The sequence below is a fragment of the Mustelus asterias genome, chromosome 7 (assembly GCF_964213995.1).
Source record: "Mustelus asterias chromosome 7, sMusAst1.hap1.1, whole genome shotgun sequence".
In the NCBI taxonomy this organism is placed as follows: Eukaryota; Metazoa; Chordata; class Chondrichthyes; order Carcharhiniformes; family Triakidae; genus Mustelus; species Mustelus asterias.
In genome coordinates, this window is record NC_135807.1 from 53052303 (window position 1) to 53070615 (window position 18313).

At 43.1% G+C, this 18313-nt stretch overlaps 1 protein-coding gene across 2 annotated transcripts in view; it reads left to right on the forward strand.

The window, feature by feature from the left end:
- The window catches only part of dlgap1a (discs, large (Drosophila) homolog-associated protein 1a), a 188807-nt gene that overhangs the window by 139707 nt on the left and 30787 nt on the right, over positions 1 to 18313 (forward strand). For both annotated transcript variants that reach the window (XM_078216067.1, XM_078216065.1), the window contains 3 exons: positions 4537 to 4901; positions 6530 to 6615; positions 15566 to 15984. In XM_078216067.1, coding sequence (XP_078072193.1) covers positions 4537 to 4901; positions 6530 to 6615; positions 15566 to 15984 — 870 coding nt within the window. The remainder of the gene's footprint in view (positions 1 to 4536; positions 4902 to 6529; positions 6616 to 15565; positions 15985 to 18313) is intronic.

The following is an 18313-nucleotide window of genomic DNA, read 5'->3' on the forward strand; positions in this document are numbered from 1 at the left end:
CAGAACCCACCTTGGGAGTATAAAATTATTCTCCAAGTTATTTTTCGACTGAGACATGCAGATTTACTTACTTTAACGCACGCACATACACATGCGATTGCAAGGCACACCAGAATTAGCTGTCACTGGGAGCAAGGGGAATTTGACAGGTTTGTAAGTGTGCAGGTTTGTTTTGAGCAGGGCGAGGCAACCCACATGGATTTTAGCCATAAAGAACCCCGGGGTGGTTTACTGTCTTGTTGCTTGTATGCCTAAGCTTATCTGAAGGGAGTAACAGTTCGCACAATACAAAGACCTGTAATAACTTGCCTTAGACTGCAGCTGTTCAACCTAGCTCAGAGACCAAGAAACGGAATTGAGGCTTTGTGTATTTTATTGAATAACACACAGTCGTGTCTGTGTGTGGCCGGCATGATCAGGTATGCTTCTAATTTTTAGCATGTGAATAGAGTCCTTTAAGTCAATGACTAAATAACTGCTTTTAGTCCCTGCCTATGTGGCAGGATTGTGGAAATTTTGCAGGTGGGGTTTTGAAATGGTGGGGGATTATGCCACATTTTCACCTCCCACCAACATAACTCACCTTCGCTCAATCATGGGAGAGGGACCACCCAACCCAGACAGATAAGATAAAAGCAAATTACTGCGGATGCTGGAATCTGAAACCAAAAGAGAAAACACTGGAAAATCTCAGCAGGCCCGGCAGCATCTATAAGGAGAGAAAAGAACTGACATTTCAAGTCCAGATGGCTTTGACAAAGGGTCAAATGGACTCGAAACGTCTGCTCTTTTCTCTCCGTACAGTTGCTGCCGGACCTGCTGAGATTTTCTAACGTTTTCTCTTGTGGTTCCAGACAGATAAGAGCCTACCTTACATGCATAATGACATAATCAGCATCGCAGCCCCATTTTAACCTAGGCTTCCTCAGGTTCCTCACCTATTTTCCATTCCAGTCTGCAAAAACTGATAACCCTTCAGCCTTTTCTGTGAGGAGATGGCATTTAGTGGGGCCCATTAGTTAAAATTACCTGGGCATCAAACTGAACTAAACGTGGGAAAGGGGGAACCTCCTCCCACACCCACCAAAGCACCATGACCAAATTACCCCACTTCCCCCAGTCTTGAATATGGCACAAGTTAAAATCAACACTTGTGGTACTGTTGTAAAATTTGTACTTTAGACAATTAGAAGGAAAATGAAAATGAAAACTTTGCAGGGTTACGGGGCAAAAAGGGCGAGGTAAATTGCTCTGGTAGAGAGCTGGTACAGATACGGTGAGACCAATGGTCTCCTTCGGTGCTGTAACCATTCTCTGATTCTTTGATTTGTGCATGGTAATTCTGGAGAAATGTCTGCCCTTTCCTAGGTGGTCAGAATGGAGTTGATTATTCAAAAACTCCTTAAGCTACTTCGCTAGCTCACATTGCGATGACTGAATTTATAGTGTAAGGTTCCTTTAAATTAATTCCTAAAGTGCAGCTGACAGCAAATGTGCAATTCTCCTGCAGTTGGCTGCACTTAGAAATCTAAAATGTCTGCCTTGTGAACAGCTGCTGAAATTTCCACCTGTGATGTGAAAAAGTAAACAGCATTACATTCTTAAAACTTCCATAATAGTGTAACAGCATCCTACAGAGCTATTAATTGACACTATATGAGAGTGCTGATAGACATTGCAATTGCCATAAACAAAATCTCTTCATGATCAAATGCAAATTATCCCATATCACAAATGGAAATCAAAATGGAGCAGTACAAACCATTCACTGACAGTTGAAGGAGAATTAACTCCCTCCACCTAGCGAGAATCTCATGAGACTATGTAAGTCAGCATCCGATGATATACATTATGTCCCAAAAGCTCCTTCAATAGCACCTTACAAACTCACAGTCTCGGCCACCTAGAAGAACCAAGGGCAGCAGATGCACGAGAAGACAACCACCTGCATGTTCCCCTCCAAACCACACACTATCCTGACTTGGAAATATATTACCACCGTTCCTTCACTGTGACTGGGTCAAAATCCTGGAGCTCCCTTTCTAACAGCACTGTGTATGTACCTACACCATCGGGACTGCAGCGGTTCAAGAAGGCGGCTCACCACCACCTTCTCAATGGCAATTAGAAATGGACAACAAATGCTGGCCTTACAATAATGCCCACGCCCCATGACCGAATTATAAAAAGGAAGAGGGGTTATAGGACGGTGCTTAAGAGCAGGAACCCTGCCCAGTTTTCCCACTTAGTCCAGAGGTGATGGGGTCAATTATGTTGCCCAAATTATTGTCCAATTTAAGCGCATCAGCATAAATCAAAGATCAAACTGCAGCTCTTTTGTCTGTAAGACTTAACTATCCATAGAATAAACTTAATGATTGGGCATTAATGAAGATCCACAAATTACAATTTTCAAATTTTGCACATTTTTCAGAATTGCTCTTTAAAGGGAAAGCGAGGCATTTTGACAGCAATGCTCTTAATAAAATTAATGAGCTTTGTCATAGTATCGGCAGAAACACCTATCATAAATAAATTTTCATTTACAAGATCTTGTAAAGCACCTTAGGTCACTTTTATATTAGAAGATACATCAGTTAATTTGGACACAACGTGATCCACAAAAAGAAAAATAGATAATTGAACAGTTAACCCTTTTTCTGGCTGAGGTAGGAAATGGAGTGAGGCCAATAGGAGAATTATCCACCCGACAAATAATGCTAAACAAACTTTAAACATCCACTTGAATCAGGGGATGAAACTTCAGCTTGGTTTTGTTTAGAAGATATTTAGCCACTATATGGAGCAGCACGTTGGGCTGGAAAACTCTAGCGGAGGCCGTGTAGCAGGCTTCCCGCTGTGCGCCATGGCCTCCGTGCGTCTCTGGCCGCCGGATTTCCACCATCATCAGCTCCATGCCAGAAATTGGTGCGACGCTGAATAAATTATTGAAATGAGCTTTTAAAATATCATTAGCGGGACCGGAACTGAAGTCTGCAGGCCCACTAGCCTCTCCCTCTCCACCCCTGCCAGAAGTGTTTCACTCCAGTGGGGAGCTGGCGGCCTGACCCCGCTGAAGTGAAGCGAGGCCATGGAGACCAGGAGGTCGGGGGTAAGGGAGGTGCCTGCTGGACATTGCCAGATTGGCAGTGCCAGCCTAGCTCCATCGCACTGCCCAAGGGGCACAGTGGCAATATCCAGGGGGCCCCTCGGCACTGCTCACCAGTCCCGCTGAAAAAAGCGGTGGGATTTATTTCAGTTTTTACATGAATTCGGCACTTAGAATGTTTTGGGGGAGAATGCGGCCTTCTAAGACTGCAATACGGTGAGTCAATATCACACACTTGCTACGAGCCAGAAACACATTGAATGTCATATTGGTAAAGAGCTGAAAGTCAGGAGATATTGCCACATCTGAAACAGGCATTAGGCCCGTTTACATGGAAATAAGGGGCCGAATAACAGTTTTAAATCTGGTCTCTATGCAGCCTAAAACCCAAAAACTAAAGTGGGGTGTCCACTCGGTACCTGCTGCTCAGGACATTTAAATTTAAAATGAAGCACATTTTTTGCATAGCATTTTAAGTGATTTCCAGTGGAACTTTACTTGTGCACTGCATCATGCTACATCTTACCATGTTATTTGTGGTCCTGTGCATTTCTGCTAGTTATTGAGTTACAGGTTTGAGGTTGGAGCTTAAGGTGAGATTATGGAGAACATTTTGCAAATTAACCCAAGTAATTATTTTGCAAGCTTGTGTTTTCTGTTTTCTCTATGGGTAAAAAAGGAATATCTGAAACAATTTTAGCTTAATTTGTGTGAAGTGTTTCGGCAACGCATTTTTATCAGGGGAGGACAAACACTTGTTCATCATTTTTGTCCCAGTTACATTGTACGGGAGTGACATGACAGATATACATACAAACAGAAGGATGAGACGCAGGAGTAGGCAATTCGCCCTTTCAAGCCTGCTTTAGTATCTAATTGTAGTCTCTACTTTCCTGTCTACCACCCATACCCTTTGATTCCCTTGTCAGTCATGAATCTATCTAATTCAGCCCTAAAAATATGTATTAGCAACATTTAAGAGGCATCTGAATGGGTACATGAATAGGAGGGAAAGAGGGATATGACCGAGTAAAGGCAGAAGGTTATTTTGTCGTTTAGTTAGGGCATCATGATCGGCATGGGTTTGGAGGGCCTGTTCCGGTGCTGTACTTTTCTTTGTTCTTTGTTCTTTGACCCTGCCTCTGGAGGGGCAGAATGGCCTACTCCTGCTCCCAATTGGTACGTTCATATGTATGTTCGTTATGTCACTCAAGCATGATGCAACTGTGATAAAAATGACAATGCATTATGGCACAGTTTGGCAAAACACTTTTTCACTTGCAATTTCTGAAATGCTTTGAACTTTATCACAGTTACTTAAAAATTTGAAAATGAAATTCTAAAACTGGTTATGAGTTTTATAGTGCATCCAATTCCTGGAGCTTGGATGAAATATTTGACATTTTTGTTTTTGTTTATCTAACCAGTGTCATCATGTATTACTACATACAAGAAGAATCCTCCTCCAGTTCCACCCCGGACTACAATTAAACCATTCATCTCGATCACTGCGCAGAGCAGCACTGAATCTGCTCAAGATGCATATTTGGATGGCCACACCCAGAGGGGTGACCTAAACAGCCAGTCAGGACTAAGTAACTCTACAGAAAGTTTGGACAGTGTCAAAGCCTTAAATGCTGCTATTGAAGCTGCGAATGCACAGGTTCATGGACCTTCTACCAGTCAACAGCACATTGACAGCATACCAGCAAATGACAAGGGAATCCTACCAGCAGAGGAGTCAAAAGGGGATGTGTTGAGAAAAAACAAGTGTTCTTCTGTTGGAATACAGGTGGAGTATTCGTTGCGACTTACATTAATTGTGGACAGGAAGGTATTTTAGGCAATGTTAATTTTAGATAGGTTTATACCTCCATTAAAATGTTAGGCCGAGGAATTTAATATATAGTCATTTGATTGTACAGAAAAAAGAGACATGCCGTCTAAGCTTTCTGCCTTGCACTCATCAGGACAAAACGCAAGATTACCAACAGTAAAGGGAGCAATAATTTGTACTGCATGAATGTTGTGCGGTTGGCAAATGAACTCTGATTGGTAGAGGCTTTGCCATGAGTCATGCAGCATGGAACACTTAACTGACAAGTTTTTCTTCAAATTCAAACCAGGCATGTCGAGTTTGGTTTGTCAAGACATTGCCATGGGGAATGAACCAGGGAATGGCTGTCACCAGGGAATGGCTGTCCCCTGCAACGCGTGGACATGCTCCTTCTGTTGCAAAGGACTGTCATGCATGCTAGGAGCCGCATATATTCACACACGGGGCTTTTTGGTGGGAGGCTTTGTAATCTGGAGGGGCAGGAGGGTGGGAATGCAGAGTCCCATAAAATTCAGCCCACGATGTTGATGTCTCTGGGGAACCTGGAATTGCTGTGATAAATAACTTGGGAGGTCATCTGCACTTGAATCACAGTTCCTGCAATTACACAACACTGTGTGAGAAACTCGATGCCACTTTTTGTCCCAGTTCAGTTTGTTTGTTTGAGGTGTGGATTTGCTTACGTACATAACGTGAGCACCGACACGATTTTTCATAATCAGTGACCAAAGTGCTGTTCAGATGTGCTCTGTGGGCTCTTTAATCCTTTCAGAGTTGTACCAAGTATTCAGTTAAATACGACTTGAACAATTGGAAATATCACGTCACCACAGTTGGCTTTTCTGCTGCCTGGATACTTCAGACTGATTCCAGGTCACCATGTACACAATTCTGGATTGATTCCAGGGCAAACTGTTTTTGTCTATGAGTGAAGTCATAATCATCGCTTGCACCAGGATATTTAGTTTGTAGTTGAAATTACTTGTAACAAAGTCATGTTTTGCTGATTTAATGAATGTTGGCCTGAAGTTAACCTGTTTGGTAAGGTAGACTAGTGTTTCTGATCCATTGTATTTCTGTTGCACCTATCCACAGGGTAGTTTGACTGTTACACTAGTTGCTAAAATGTAGATCTACCAAAAATCTCAGGAATAAATAAAACCTGTGGTTTAATCCTTATCCTTAATGGCTGAAACATGGTTTTCAGTGACAGATTTGATGTTCCTTTAAGGTACTTAACGAACTAACATTATTAGATTTTGTAGAAACCATAATGGTTCAATCATTTACAAATTGATGAAGAATGATAATACTACTGATTCTGTATTTACAGCGACCAACTTGTGATGGATGCATTTAAAGGCCTTGTGTTATAATGATGCTTTTTGATTAGGTATTCCCTGGCTTATTATTTTACAAATGAGCTTGTAATGTGGCAATACATTCTTCCTTTTTTACGGTTAACTCACAGTCTAGCTGCTTGTTTCTGAACACATGAAAATTAACTGCTGACAGATTAACAAAGCATGGGATTAATTGGATTAAAATGACTGGCTAAATTATTCTTTCTCTTTTACTCTTAGGTTGATGGGCCTGAACAGCCTGCCTTAGCAGATTTCAGTGCAAACAAATTCCAGTCAGTCGGAATCCAAGTAGAGACAGAGAAGTGGTAAGTTTGTCTTGCTTTACACAACTTGAATCACAGATTGGAAATCACACTTCTTTATGACAGTACAAACGTCTGAGCAGCACATATTTCTTGATAGCTGTGTGGCAAACCACACGCTAAGTACAGATGCAGAAGGTCATTTAGCCATTTGCAGCTCATCCATCGAGGACAGGCTTGTTCAACCTTTTTGCTCAGAGGGCCACACGTGCATATTTTTCTCATTTCAGGGGCCGATGAGCAAATTTCAGAAAGATAAGGGTTGTCACGATGTTAAACTGAATTTGAAAGGAAAGTTGAGGCTTAAAGGAAATGAACAATTGCTGAGCAAAAGTACAGTGAGGTCAGAGCAGTAAATTGTTAATTTAAAATAGAGCAAGTAATAAAAATGACCAGAGTGTGAGAGGGTCAGTGTATGGGGAGGCAGTGGATTAGTGGTATTATCATTGGACTGGCAATCCAGAGACCCAGGATAATGCTGTGGGGACCGGGTTCGAATCCCACCACAGGTGACATTGAAATTCAGTAAAAATATTTGGAACTAAGGATCTACTGATGACCATGAAACGATTGTCATAAAAACTCATCTGATTCAATAATGGCCTTTAGGGAAGGAAATCTTCTGTTCTTACCTGGTCTGGCCTACATGTGACTCCACACCCACAGCAATGTGGTTGACTCTCAATTGCCCTCTGAAATAGAGGGCAGTTAAGAATGCTGATCCAACCACCAAAGTCCACACCCCATTTTTTAAAAAAGTATAAAAAGGAAATGTAGGTGAATGTGTGCGTGTGTATGTGTTGGTGTGCGATGGTGAGACTGGGTGAGGAAAAACTAAGGTTGGGCATAAGATACCTCACTCAATGTCTCATGCTCACTCCCACACACTGAGGCCTGAATTCTCTGGCTGCCCATGCCAGCGGAATTCTCTGGTCCCGCTGCAGTGAATGGAGATTTGGCTGAGTGCCAAATTCTCTATCCTTCCTGGCAATGGCAGCAGGGCGCGAATGACTGGAGAATTCCAGCCTCAGTCTCTCACACTGGCCTTCCACACACTCACATAGCTTGTCAAGCTGCCCTCGGCAAGCACACTTGCTCGCTCACCTCACTCACTCACTCACCCAACCACTCACTCACTCACCCAACCACTCTCTCACTCACTCACAAACCCAACCACTCACTCACAAACCCAACCACTCACTCACACACCCAACCACTCACTCACACACCCAACCACTCTCTCACTCACTCACACACTCAACCATTCACTCACTCACCCAACCACTCTCTCACTCACTCACACACTCAACCATTCACTCACTCACCCAACCACTCACTCACACACCCAACCACTCTCTCACTCACCCAACCACTCTCTCACTCACTCACACACTCAACCATTCACTCACTCACCCAACCACTCACTCACTCACCCAACCACTCTCTCACTCACTCACACACTCAACCACTCACTCACTCACCCAACCACTCTCTCACTCACTCACTCACCCAACCACTCTCTCACTCACTCACTCACCCAACCACTCTCTCACTCACACACACCCAACCACTCACTCACTCACTCACTCACTCACAAACCCAACCACTCACTCACTCACACACCCAACCACTCACTCACTCACTCACTCACTCACTCACTCACTCACTCACTCACTCACTCACTCACTCACTCACCCACCCAACCACTCACTCACTCACCCAACCACTCTCTCACTCACTCACACACCCAACCACTCACTCACTCACACACCCAACCACTCACTCACTCACCCAACCACTCTCTCACTCACTCACACACCCAACCACTCACTCACTCACCCAACCACTCTCTCACTCACTCACTCACCCAACCACTCTCTCACTCACTCACACACCCAACCACTCACTCACACACACCCAACCACTCACTCACACACACCCAACCACTCACTCACAAACCCAACCACTCACAAACCCAACCACTCACTCACTCACTCACACACCCAACCACTCACTCACTCACACACCCAACCACTCACTCACACACCCAACCACTCACTCACACACCCAACCACTCACTCACACACCCAACCACTCACTCACACACCCAACCACTCACTCACACACCCAACCACTCACTCACACACCCAACCACTCACTCACACACCCAACCACTCACTCACACACCCAACCACTCTCTCACTCACTCACACACCCAACCACTCACTCACTCACACACCCAACCACTCACTCACTCACAAAGAACAAAGAACAGTACAGCACAGGAAACAGGCCCTTCGGCCCTCCAAGCCTGTGCCGCTCCTTGGTCCAACTAGACCAATCGTTTGTATCCCTCCATTCCCAGGCTGCTCATGTGACTATCCAGGTAAGTCTTAAACGATGTCAGCGTGCCTGCCTCCACCACCCTACTTGGCAGCGCATTTCAGGCCCCCACCACCCTCTGTGTAAAAAACGTCCCTCTGATATCTGAGTTATACTTCGCCCCTCTCAGCTTGAGCCCGTGACCCCTCGTGATCGTCACCTCCAACCTGGGAAAAAGCTTCCCACTGTTCACCCTATCTATACCCTTCATAATCTTGTACACCTCTATTAGATCTCCCCTCATTCTCCGTCTTTCCAAGGAGAATAACCCCAGTCTACCCAATCTCTCCTCATAGCTAAGACCCTCCATACCAGGCAACATCCTGGTAAACCTTCTCTGCACTCTCTCTAACGCCTCCACGTCCTTCTGGTAGTGCGGCGACCAGAACTGGACGCAGTACTCCAAATGTGGCCTAACCAGCGTTCTATACAGCTGCATCATCAGACTCCAGCTTTTATACTCTATACCCCGTCCTATAAAGGCAAGCATACCATATGCCATCTTCACCACCTTATCCACCTGTGTTGCCACCTTCAAGGATTTGTGGACTTGCACACCTAGGTCCCTCTGTGTTTCTATACTCCTGATGACTCTGCCATTTATTGTATAACTCCTCCCTACATTATTTCTTCCAAAATGCATCACTTCGCATTTATCCGGATTAAACTCCATCTGCCACCTCTCCGCCCAATTTTCCAGCCTATCTATATCCTGCTGTATTGCCCGACAATGCTCTTCGCTATCCGCAAGTCCAGCCATCTTCGTGTCATCCGCAAACTTGCTGATTACACCAGTTACACCTTCTTCCAAATCATTTATATATATCACAAATAGCAGAGGTCCCAGTACAGAGCCCTGCGGAACACCACTGGTCACAGACCTCCAGCCGGAAAAAGACCCTTCGACCACTACCCTCTGTCTCCTATGGCCAAGCCAGTTCTCCATCCATCTCGCCACTTCTCCTTGTATCCCAACCTCACTCACCCAACCACTCTCTCATTCACTCACACACCCAACCACTCACTCACTCACTCACCCAACCACTCTCTCATTCACTCACACACCCAACCATCCTCTCACTCACTCACCCACCCAACCACTCTCACTCACTCACTCTTTCTTTCCTTCTCTCTCTCTCACACACACACACACATACTCACTCACTCACCCAATCTCTGTCTCCCTCACATGCACGCATGTGCACAAACACCAGCCATTTTCTTCCCCCTCCATCAATAGCCAGTACCTCACCTCCCAGACGACAGGCCTCACTACTATCTCCCAGCAGCAGCCAATTCCTCAACCCAGTCCCCACCACCAGCAGCCACTTCCTCACCACCCCCCGCTCCTCCTCCAACTCCACCAGCAGCCATTTCCATTTCCCTCACCAGCAGCCAGTTTCTTCCCCCACCTGGCATTCACTCCTTGTCCCTCTCCCCCGTCCCCTATTCCCCAGCACTCACTGACTCTTCCACCCTTCCCAGCAGACTCACCACTCCCATCATGCCATTTTCTGAGGCCTGACACTGAGGAAAGCTGCTCCTCCCATGGGAGACTGGTTCTCTCCCACAATTGCTGATGATTGGCTCATTAGTGATCCTAGCAACATCAAATGTGGGAGAGAAACGGCCTGTGATTGGACGAGCAGTTCTTTGAAGAATATTCAAATTCACGTACCCACATATTTTGAACAAGGGGTCCTGGGGGCTGGATAGAGAACCTGGTGGTCTGTGGTAATGGTGTGTGGACCGCGTTTTAGACAAACCTGATCTGGGAAAAACCCTCACGTCGTCCAGTTGTCAAATTATCCCAAACTGTTTGCTTCCATTATCCTACATTATCCACCTTTTGTCTTGTGAAATGTGTCAGCCATTTTGCTCACGTGTCTTCTGGCACAAGGGAGTAGTGTTGTATGTTACTGAAAACGACAAAGGAGTTTTGGAACTGTGAAAAAAAAATCTTAGTACTCTAAATGTAGGATTGTGGTTATTAATTCTGCAATGGTTTATTCAGTCCAGAAGTGACACACCCATTGATGCAGTCCATCACTTCCTGAGACAAATGGGAGCCATCATAATGGTTTATACTAAATTACTGACAATGTACTGCAATATAATTGGTGTATATTTGTCCCTTTAATAAAAACGCTGAAAGTGAATTTTAATTGCATGATTGCTACTTCCTTCATTTGGCTACTCAGCTTATTAATTCTATCTTATTCTTAATGTTGTTTGCACCTCAATTTTTTTCAATGATATCTGATTTTGAAGAGGAGGTCTTATAAAAAAAAGCCCAGAGTTTCCATCTCCACACTGGAAGAGTTCATTCTAACTGCTCACAACATTCTCAATTACAGGGTGAAAGATTGTGGATTTTGTGACCTTTTGCTCTAAACTGCACAGTTGCGTATTAACAAAATTTGTTTACAATGAAACATTTCCAGACAGCCAAGGGTTTCTTTTTAAGTTCTCACCTAATTGCACCATCTATTAAACCGCTTGAAAATTTGCCTGGAAGAGAACACTAACTGGGCATCTCACACAATATTAGCAGTGCAGTTTCTACATTCTGAAAATAAATCTTGTTCAGCTGCTTCAACATGGAATACTTAGGGATATTTCATGTCGTGGGGTGCCTGTGAGCAGTTACTATTGTTTTACCAGTTGCATTGTTTAAAGGAGCTCAAGATTCCTTGTGGCACAGTGGCACAGCGGTTAGCACTGCTGCCTCACAGCGCCAGGGACCTGGGCTGCCCCCTCACCTGATGAAGGAGCAGCGCTCCGAAAGCTCGTGATTCCAAATAAGCCTAATGGATTTTAACCTGATGTGAGATTTCTTACTGTGCCCACCCCAGTCCAATGCCGGCACCTCCACATCATAGCAAACACAGAGTTAGAGGACACTAGTATTAACGTAACAGCAGCACATAAGATAATTTGCGGGAAAATGTATTTCCCTTTCACAGAGGTGTGTGAAATTGACTGCTATCAAAAGTGTATTGTTGTAGTGTCTAAATGCTTTAAAAGGTGTAAGGAAAAGTTAGACTGAGTTGATTCGCTGTCTCCCAAGATCTTTGTATCTGTGTGACTCACCAAACCACACAGTGTATATTTTCACTGAGAGATTCCAACAGCTATTGTGGTGAAGTTCAAAGTCCAATCCATGCTGGAATCCTAGCAAAAGAATGCATGATAGTGAGTGGCTCGCTGGTATTTAGAGTTCAATGTAGACTTGTGCTGTAGGGCCTGTCCAACTGTCTTTGAGATGCTGACCCCATCCAAATAACATACAACATACAATGGAGAATATTTATGGCTTTTTGTGGTTGCTGTTTAACATTCATCTCATTGCTATTTGTTGGGACCTTGCTGTGCACAGTTTGCCACATTTGTCTACATAAACAAAATTAATTCAATGTCTGAAAAGAACTTGGATCATTTCTGAGAAACATGATAAGTTGCTGTATGAATGTACAAAGAGAATTACAGCACAGGATCAGGCCCTTCAGTCCTCCACGCCTGCATCGACCATGCTGCGCGACTGAATTAAAACCACCTACTCTTCCGGGGTCCATATCCCTCTATTCCCATCCTATTCATGTATTTGTCCAGACGCCCCTTAAAAGTCACTATCGTACCTGCTTCCACTACCTCCCCCGGCAGTGAGTTCCAGGCACCCACCACCCTCTGTGTAAAAAAAAACTTGCCTCATACATCTCCTTTAAACCTTGCCCCTCGCACCTTAAACCTATGCCCCTTAGTAATTGACTCTTCCACCCTAGGAAAAAGCTTCTGACTATCCAATTTCCTCATTTTCTTGTGCGTGTGAAAAAATCTAAGTAGATGAATTAAATATATTTTAATTATGAATGAGGTAATCCATGTTGGTTATAAGCGCATTGTGATGGTCACCATTGCAAATAAAACAGCCATAATTGTAGTTACTCACTATTTGTATATTTATTATACGTAAGTTTTAGTTGAATCTTTTTGATGTAATTTTAATGATGGCTACAAATTTTGATCCAAGCAACTTAAATTTATATAAGACATGACCTCAAAGGTAAATGAAGTTTCTAATGCAAGAGTTGTATCATGTTCCTTTTTCCTTCTGAGCTATGTTCTACTTGTTCCATCCATTACTTAACTTCCTGCATCTACTACCACACCCTCCTCCCAGCCTATGTTTATGTACATTACCATCTGTGAAGTGGGTGTGCAAACACTGATAGTTAGCTTATATTGCCATAGCTGTGTCTAACTGTGCAAAGAGGGAATTCATTGGAATCGACACTTTGTTTGCCTCACAATGAGCAGATTTTCAGCTGTAGGTCCGAATAGTCCTAAAATTATACCCGTTGATCATTTAAAGGGTTAAATCAAGATTTACATTCATTTGTTTTTTTTTTTGGTTTTGGTCATTTTATTTCTAAAACACATTATAAATTATCCCTCTTCCAGATGGTTATTCACAGCCATTGTAATAACTCTTTAAAGCCATTCCACTGTAATATTAGTCATATAACCCTGCTAACACAATGGTGCTTAATTTCAGGGTGTATTACTACTTTCAAGCAAACCAGCTTTAATAGATTCTAAAAGTGTTTTATCGGAACATTTCTGTGTATATGTGTGCTTTTTCAATTTAAGCAACTTGCTTCGTCTGACATATGTTGGCATACTTTGAAGACATATATGAATTCAGAATTTTAACTATTTTTAAATACAGCTTTGTCAAGTTTTTATGTTATATACACAATATACATACAGAATAGAACATTCTATCTCAGCATACATTGAAAATTCCAAAGTCATGATTTATCAATGGATAAACCCATTTTAAAAGAGTCACTGTTTACCATCAGTGCCCGTTACCTGCACAGTTAATGTTGTAAATGACCAATTAAGTTTAAATCTGTCATGTAACATTAGTTGAGTGTTATCCTCTGGATTTGTTAAAAGACCAGAAACCTGTATGAGTGAGATGCTGTCATTGGACTGCTAATGCTTTTGGGATGATGTGGAGAGCTAGTGGCTTTTGCTACCAAATAAACCTGTTGGACTTTAACCTGGTGTTGTGAGACTTCTTACAATGCTTTTGGGGACATGGGTTCAAATCCTATCATGACAGATCGTGGAATTTACCTCAATTAATAAATCTGGGTCATAAAGCTAATCTCCATAATGGTAACCATGAAACCATCATTGATTGTTGTAAAAACCCATCTGGTTCACTGATGTCCTTCAGGGAAGTAAATCTGTTGTTGTTACCTGGTCTGGCCTACATGTGATTCCAGATCCACAGCAGTGTGGTTAACTCTTAACTGGCCTCTGAAATGGCCCAGCAAGCCACTCTGTTCAAGTGCCATTAGGAATGTTCACCAAATGCTGACCCTGTCCCTGACGCCCACACCCCATGAAAGAATAAGGAAAACAAGTGACTCTGGATCAAAGTAAGTCTTTCCCAAAGTGGACATGTTAATAAAAAGTAAATTTAAATTAATTTTTTTTCACCGAGAAATGGAAGCTATTGCCTCTAAATTAACTTCCTGGACCTCACTGGACATCTCTAATGAGGCCTATCACAGAAAGGTCAGCTATTGGCCAATAATCATTCTGTGCCTAACCTGTCCATGTTATGGAAATTCACAGAAAATCTGCAATTCTCCCTTAACCTCTTAGGAGAACCAGCCAACCTATTCCATATGACAGAGCTTGTCAAGCACTCCTTGCTCGTTGAATGTTTTAGGAAGTTGTGACCTCTGCACCACCACTTGCGGGCTACACTCAGCTGAGCAATATCTGAAAACCGCTGGCTTCTGCCTCCAACTGAGCAATTTCAGAGGCTCACCCCTCCCACTACACTGCTCCCAACATGATAGATTCAGTAACATTGGTTATGGCACAGCAAGCACCCCAAGCCCCACCAAACTAATCATTAATGTCTTCTGTTTCAAAGCTAATGAGCAGCAGTACACATCTGAATCTGTATGATCTTCCATTGCCCCTAGAGCTCACGCATTGACATTTTCATGAGTGTAGCTCAATTCCTCACCGCCACAACCCCCTTCACAAGAAAGATTCCTGATCATGTTGAAATGAAGGATATTTCACACCTCACCTCATGCGGAGGAGGATATGTAGAACTGGTACAGTATCTCCTCTTAAGAAACAAATCCAAGATGATGGAAAAGGGCAGCTAACCCCACTTCCCCAGTCCCGAGATTAAGTTGGTACTCCAAGGAGGAATCATACGAACCTGATCCTGTCTTCAGCCAGAACCCACACGCTATCACTGGGTGACAATCAAGAGGAGGAAGTCTGGTTGTTTCATTTTGTTGTCCCTCGGTAACGTGACGGCACTGGGATTAATCGTCTTTACCCTGTTTGCAGCTGAGAATCAGCTAACCTGGGATGTTCCTATTTTGTGTAGCTCAAATCTGGCAGTACACTGAGCCTCTGAGTTCATCTATGACACGTTTAGTAGCATCAACTATTTTTCCTCCATATTGTTTTCAATCATCTCTATATCAAACCACTTTGTTATAGCTTTATTTCTATTCTGTTGAAGCTTTCGAAGATTTACACGGTCAAATAGTGTGACGGCAGCAGTACAGGCGGATCTGGACGATCAGGAAAATTCAGAAGGCTCATTGGGACCCCAAGAAGTGGCTTCAAGTCTGTTGTTAAGGCAGTTCTCCAAAGACGCGAGTACAACCACAGCTAGCATTCTTGGAGCGGAGGGAAACCATTTGCAGGCCTGTGCACAGGAAAATGACTTTGACTCTGATTTTGATCCTTCTTTTCTGCCACCACCTGAACCATGGATCGACTATACATCAGAGACCAAAGCAGAAGCAGTCCCGAGATCAGTGTGTGAAAGGGATGGGCGATGGTTCATGAAGTTGCTTCAAGCTGAAAGGGAGCGAATGGATGCTTGGTGTCAACAAATGGAAAAAGAAGAACAAGATAATGATCTTCCTGAGGAAAGTAAGTGCATAGACTTTGATAGGAAATCTATATGAGATAACAGACTCGGGTTTCCATTTGAAAGAAAGATTTTACAGCTTGTTTATAAAATTAATTTAATGTTACCTCATGTTTGTCTATGGAGGTGAATTTTTACAGTGCTTCTCTCACTTTGTTGCCAAACCTCCACCAAAGTCACAGAAGGAAAATCCACAAGGAAAATCACAACCTTGCCTCCATGAATATTGGTGTTACATTAAAGACATTTTTGAAATTGAAGTGTGAAAAATCAAAGCCAAAATACATTTGAGGTTAAATTTGGCTGCAGAGAGTCCATTTTCCAGGTGCTAGAGTAAAGTTTATTTATTAGTCACAAGTAAGGCTTACATTAACATTGCAATGAAGTTACTGTGAAATTCCCCTAGTCGCCACATTCCGGCATCTGTTCGGGTCAATGCACCTAACCAGCACATCTTTCAGGCTGTGGGAGGAAACCGGAGCACCCGGAGGAAATTCACGCAGACATGGAGAGAACATGCAAACTCCACACAGACAAGTCACCCAACCTGGAAATCAAACCCAGGTCCCTGGTGCTGTGAGGCAGCAGTGCTAACCACTCTGCTGCCCCCGCTATTTAATGTACTAAGACCCCAAAATGGCAGCAGGAAGCACCCGCACAAGTAATGGCAAAATATTGCGGATGCTGGAATCTGAAACACAAGCAGAAAATGCTGGAGAAACTCAGCAGGTCTGACAGCATTTGTGGAGAGCGAATAGAGCCAACATTTCAAGTCTGGATGATGAAGTGTCATCCAGACTCGAAACGTTGGCTCATTCTCTCTCCACAGATGCTGTCAGACCTCCTGAGTTTTTCCAGCATTTTCTGTTTTTGTTCCACACAAGTAATGCTGTACCATTGCTTGAAGAGGGAGAAACAGATCAACCAAATAATTACAGACCAGTCAGCCTTACCTCTGTTGGGGAAATTGTCAGAAAAAATGCTAAAGATTGGATAAATCTTCATTTGGAAAGACACAGACTGATTAAAGACAGTCAGTACGTATTTGTTAAGGGAAGGTTGTATCTGACTAACATGATTAGGAGGCAGCAGGGAGAGTCGCATGAGGATAGCAGATTTGAAGTAGTCTATTTGAATTTTAGCAAGGTTTTTGATAATGTTCCACATGACTGACAGGCCATCAAAGTAAAAACCCATAGGATCCAAGGCAGAGCAGCAAATTGGATCCAAAATTAGCTTAGAGGCAGGAAGCAAAGGCCAAAAGCAATGGTCAGTGATTGTCTTTGTGACTGGAAAGCTGTTTCCAGTGGGGTTGCACAGGGCTCTTGCCTTCTGTGGTATATATCAATGATATGGACTTGAATCCACACTCAAGTAATTAAAGTACTTAATTACTATTGAAGTGATAAAGACAGAAAGATGCAAGTAACAATTTCATGATGAGCTGAACAACTCGTTTCTGTTCTCTAGCTATTGATGGTTCCAAATGATTGCGTTTTTAAATATTCCTTACACTTTGCGATTAAAAATCACATAGTAAATAGAGGGACAATGGAAGGGTTATTTACTATGTTGTCGGTAGAAATTTACTTAAGCAACTTCCATATACTTATTCATCTGCCTGCAGTGATAACTACATTTAGGTACCACAAAACAATTAATTTGCTATCTCTGGCAAGGCATCTTTCATTGGAGATATTGATCTATACTCTTCCCTCCATTTGCCGCCATCACACATTTTTGCAAAAATAGAAGGGGGCTCTGATTTGTCATGAACAATGCACCCAAGTCTAAGATGTTAATATATAATCAATAAAAACAGTGGTCCGAGTAGCAACCCCGAGAAACCCCACTGTATGCTTTCCTCGTGTGGAGAAACAACTATTCATCACTGCTTTCTGTTTCCAGTCACCGAACCAATTTTGTGCCATTTTCAGGCCATCCCTGTCTCTTTTGTTCCATGGACTCCAACTTTGCTAGTAAGCCTATCACGTGGCACTTTTTGGAAGTCCATGCGCACCACATTAACTGCATCACCCCCGTCAAGCAACTCTGTTGCCTTATCGGAAAACTCAATCAAGTTAGTTAAAGACGACTGTCCTTTAACAAATCCATGCTGATTTTCTTTTAATTGATCCACAATTGTTCAAGTTCTGCTGAAAAAAATACATTTTTGCTGAGGCTTTTTACCTTGCACTCATCACACCCGGAGATGGAGTTTGTGAGGTGGACCTAAATTTGACCCTTCAGTCTTCTCAATATTTGATTGGAGGATGTTTCTGCACCTCCAGCACTGGATTTTGGATAAGCAGACAAGAGTTTAGAGACAAA